The sequence below is a fragment of the Fukomys damarensis genome, unplaced genomic scaffold (genome assembly GCF_012274545.1).
Source record: "Fukomys damarensis isolate Sample0158 unplaced genomic scaffold, DMR_v1.0_HiC HiC_scaffold_19, whole genome shotgun sequence".
NCBI classification, from domain to species: Eukaryota; Metazoa; Chordata; class Mammalia; order Rodentia; family Bathyergidae; genus Fukomys; species Fukomys damarensis.
In genome coordinates this window covers 61127117-61131928 of record NW_022900931.1, presented here as the reverse complement: position 1 = coordinate 61131928, position 4812 = coordinate 61127117, and the positions used below count along the sequence as shown (strand labels likewise).

At 45.6% G+C, this 4812-nt stretch overlaps 1 protein-coding gene across 5 annotated transcripts in view; it reads right to left on the bottom strand.

The window, feature by feature from the left end:
• Positions 1-2033: 2033 nt before the first annotated feature.
• Lypd4 (LY6/PLAUR domain containing 4) overlaps positions 2034-4812 on the bottom strand; it is a 7502-nt gene continuing 4723 nt past the window's right edge. For all 5 annotated transcript variants that reach the window (XM_010623286.2, XM_010623287.3, XM_010623284.1 and 2 more), the window contains 4 exons: positions 3600-3786; positions 3310-3453; positions 2547-2873; positions 2034-2289 (listed from right to left, as the gene is read on the bottom strand). In XM_010623286.2, coding sequence (XP_010621588.1) covers positions 2072-2289; positions 2547-2873; positions 3310-3453; positions 3600-3666 — 756 coding nt within the window. In that variant the 5' untranslated portion in view covers positions 3667-3786 and the 3' untranslated portion in view covers positions 2034-2071. The remainder of the gene's footprint in view (positions 2290-2546; positions 2874-3309; positions 3454-3599; positions 3787-4812) is intronic.

The window sequence follows — 4812 nt, the reverse complement described above, 5'->3', positions numbered from 1 at the left end:
ATAGGGTGTGGTACACACTACAGGTAGGAGAGTATATAAGTTAGAGCAACCACAGGATTTCGAAACAGAAAATGAAGCAGCTGACAGTGACAGAGTCAGGAGACCATGTGATGAAAACAACAAACCACACTTGGACCTAGGTGAGTGGGAGTGCCAGGGCACAGGTGGATGAAAAGAGAGGACAGAGCTACTGTCACATTTCAGCACCTCCTGGCCTGACCAGAGGGTCTGGCCACAGCCAAGTGTGGGAGACACTCAGGAGTCCCTCGGTTCTTTTTACAAGAATTACCAAACTCTGATGTGAACGTTTACTGCAGGATCAACCCCACCCCAGACATGGCTTCTTAGCTTCCTTAGAGGCTTCTCATTAGGGTCTAAAGGGATGATTCTCCCTAGGATCCTAGATCCTGGGTGTGGTTCAGAATTAGAGGGTAGGGGGCCCTCATGGGACTCTTAATGACCTAGATGGACTGCCCTGAGGTCTGGGGATGACCTGAGTCTCATCTAGTTTACACATAGTGACCCTCCACACGTGTCTGAGTTAGGGTTGTTGGCACACCCATCACACTCCCTGTGAGGCAGACTGCTTACACCACAAGTATGGTCTCATGGAAGCTGAGGGCCTGCTCCAGCCTCGTGGTCTCTGCCCCTATACACAGGAGCTAGGATTTACCTCAGTAGCACAGAGCTTGCCAAACATGGTCAAGGCCCTGGGTTCAATCCAACCCTCCCCACTGCAAAACAAAAACCAAAATATTAAAAGTAAATTCCCAAGACACTTGTCACTGTCTCTGCCTACACACTGTGGAAACTTTTCAATTAACTTCTGACCCCTAGTGCCTTTCTTTGCAACCACATTCATCACCCAACCTGAAACAGCCCCTTCCAAGAGCATCCTGCTCCCTGAACCCCTAGAAAGCTGAAAATGCAGTATATCAATACAGTGAAACACTATTCAGCATTAAAGGAAAAAAGTATTGATACGTGCTGCCGTATGGTTTAACCCTGAAAGTACTACAGTAAGTGAAAGAAACCAGTCACAAAAAAAAAAACACATATGTTATAATTATATATGATTCAACATCTCCAAAATTTCTAAAGATGTAGAGACAGAAAATAGATTAGTGGCTGGGCCGGGGATTTAGCTCAGTGGTTCTACCTTGCAATGGAAGGTTCCAAGTTCGGTCCCTGATACAAAAAAAAAAAAAGAAAGAAAGAAAAGAAAATAGACTAGTGGTTGCCTACAGCTGTGGGGATTTGGCGGAAATAAGGGTGACTAGGGATATAGTTTCTTTGGAGGTTGAAAAATGTTTCAAAATTAATTTCAATAATAGTTGTATAATTTTATAGATGTACTAAAAACCATTGAGTCAGACACTTAAAATAGGTGACTTTTATGGTATGTGAGCTATATCTCAATAAAGCTTTATAAATATAAGAAATGCTCAAAATATAATTACCTTAAAATTTCTCCTCTCTGTGCACTGAGCACTCTATTAGGAGTTATATTTTCTCATCAGTGACACACTATGATTATAGCAACTCATAGATAATGACAGTGTATTTGGAAAAAAGAAAAAAGAAAGGTTTGTGGAGAGCTGCCTTTAGGCGTTTCCCCCTTCAGCTTGAATCCAGGGCCTTCTCCCTGAGCCACATCGTGAACCCATTTTGGTTTTTTGGTTTTTAAATTTTTGAAATAGGGTCTCATTAAGTCTACGTTGCCCAGGCTGGGTTAAAACTTTCAATTCTCTTGCTTTGGCCTCCTAGATTTCTGAGTTTATAGGCATGTGTCACCACACCTGACCCTTTGGCCATTCTTTAAGGACAGCTACAGATCGTCCGAATCTCACTTATCAGCGAATATCCCCACGCTCCCTTCATTCCTGAAGGATAGTTCTTGGCTGCTGTACGACCCCACCATTTCGTCAGACCCTTCTGCCCGAGTCACTGGCTGGACAGACTTGGCCCTCCTTTTACCTTCCACACCTTCACAGTCTCAGAGACCACAGGACGAAACATAAATGTAACTCTACAACTTTATTTGGTTATGTGACAAGATTGGGGCGTTTGTCTAGTCCAGCTGGATATCACTCCTGAAGACAAGCAGGAGGGCTGAGAGGATGCCCCAAGAAGAACCTCGACTGGAGGGCCCCGCACCAGTAACCTGGGACCTCTCTAAGACGTTTAGGACCTCGGTTACTCGGATGCTTCCAATATGCTGAAAATTTGCTAAAAGCCTTGCAGAGTCAGAGGCACAGCCCAGGAGGAGAAAAGTGGTATTGAGAGACCCTATAAGGAAGAAAGGGAAGAATCAGAGACACTTTCAAGATTCAAGAGTCCTTCCCTCTTCCCAGAGGCCTCTAATAAACCAGAACATCTGCTCTTGGGCACCAGCAGCCTTAGCCCTTCCTCCTTGGCATTCAAGTGCCTGATCCCCTGCACCCCTGTTCCCATCTCCAAATCCCACCAGCTTCTTTTAGATATATGAAAGCACTAGGCAGCACCTAGCATAAAGTAGGCATCAGATAAAGTTTCTCTCCTCTCACCTGCCTGAAATTTTAAGGTGGAACTGTAACATGCAAAGGCACCGTTAGGGCAAGTCTCTCTGGTGACAAAATTTGGAAGACATTCCTTGCTGTGCTCGCCCACACAGGATGGGCAATTATGGGAAGAAGATGGTACCGACTTAGGAGTGTTGGCCTTGAGGTTCATAAACGGCTGCAGGGTGGTGAGGTTGTTGCAGAGATAGGTCCGACAGACGCGGCTGTAGGAGGCAATGGACACTCCGGGTGGAGAAACAAGGTAGGAGATTTGTGGAGAGTAAGATAAGGCTGAGCTGCAGCCTTTAAAACCCACAACTCCCTTATTGGTCCCTGAGGAGCAGAGGATTTGTGATCAGCATCATGGGCCTCTCCAGAGTCCATCTCTTCCACCCTGTGCTTCCTATACCCTCCCTGCTCCTGTCAGCTTTGCTCACCCTCCATGTCTACTCACTGCAGCCGCTGGGGTCTCCATCTGTGTCTGCTCATCCTTCACCCTGCAGGAGCCCTATACTCCTCTCTCCTTCGTGCCCCACCCTTTTCTCTCCCCCTTAGCCCTTCCTCCAGTGACCTGCCCATTTCCATTCTGCCCTCTCACCCAGTCCACAGTATAAACAACTGGGAACTACCCTGCTCTTGCGGGTTCCTAACATGTTTCTAAACATAGAGTGAAGTAAATACATGGAACTCTAGTCCTGGGTACTGAAAGTGTAGCTGGGGTCAGACGAATGAGCAAAAGAAAGAATATCAAACCCTATCCCCACTTTACCTGTCTCAATCAACACCAGTGTCTCCTCACAGCCCTCCCTCAGCTCACACACCATGCTCCTCAAAAGAAGCCAGCGCCAGTAACGGAAGTCAACTCCTCTGAAGAGTGAGGCTTTTGCTTCATAGCACAAAAGAGCTCCAGCTTCTAAAAAAGAGAATGTTTTTCTACTCATTTACCCCGCCATGGCCTTCTTAGCCCTGAACTGTCAACCAGGAGCTCAGCTCCCCTGAAGAACCCAGATACCCAGCCCTCCTTCCCTCAGGGACACAGATCCAGCCCACTGAACATACGAGGCAGAAAGGTGATGGCCCAAAGGAGGCAGAGCAGCTGCATAGGTGGTAAATGCTGGGGTCCCATGGTTCTGTGTCTGGGTCCTAGATGCAAGAAGTCAGTCTGGAACTAATTTTAATCTGCGTCCCAAGCTTGGTTCTTGTCAGTCCTTGAGATCTCTGTCCACCTGCCTCTTGGTCACTGTTTCTGAAGCAGAAGGTTGACTGTGTCAGTTGCTGTGGTACAGACTCCCTTGAGACCTTCAGGACACAAACTTCTCATCTCCCTCCAATTTAAACCACATCCATCCCATCAGCTTCTCAAAGTATGGTTTTCATTCTCCCACCCAGGTCCACTCCCTGGCCACAGTGCTCATCCAAAGGGCCAGGATTATATAGCTGTTCTTAAGCCAGATGTAATGAGATCACATAGCAAATGAGTGCTTCAAATATCTGGGTATGAAAGTTAATTAATATATTACTAAGTATCCTTTAACTGAACAAAGAAATTTTAAAATATTTAGAACTGAATAGTAAATTATCTTCCTCCCTCCCTCTCTCTCACTCTCTCTCTCACACACACACACACACAGACACACACACGTGTGCATGTGCATATAAAATCTGTTGAAAACTAAGGTCTCTGATCAATAGTATCACCCTGCTCACACATTACAGTTACATGAGATGTCCTTGTGGGGAAGCCGGAGAAGTGGTCGAGGGACTCTGTTCTTTTGCAACTTTCCATGAGCTAATAGTCACTTCAAAATCAAAAGTTTTTCTAAACTGTGCATCAAAATACGGGACACAACTAAAGCAGTACTTAGAAGTGAACTTGGGAATCAAGCCCAAGGATGCTCTACCACTGCCCTGATGGGACTTGAACTTGCCATCCTGCTGCCCCAGCCACTGTAGGTGATGAGATTATAGGCATGCATCACCACACCCGGTATAAGTGAATTTATACTTTAAAAAACATTTATCCAGGTGGGGCCGAGGTTTTAGCTCAGTGGTTCTTCTGATTGCCTGCCTTGCAATCACAAGGTCCTGAGCTCGATGATTGGCACCCCCCCAATAAATAAATAAAAACATTTGTCAAGAAACAAGAATCACTATGTTTAAGAATTAGCTCAAGAAGTTATATGATAGGTCCAGGATTTGTCTCAGTGATTCTGACACCTGTCTTGCAAGCACAAGGGCCCAAGTTTGATTCCCAGTACCAAAAAAAAAAAAA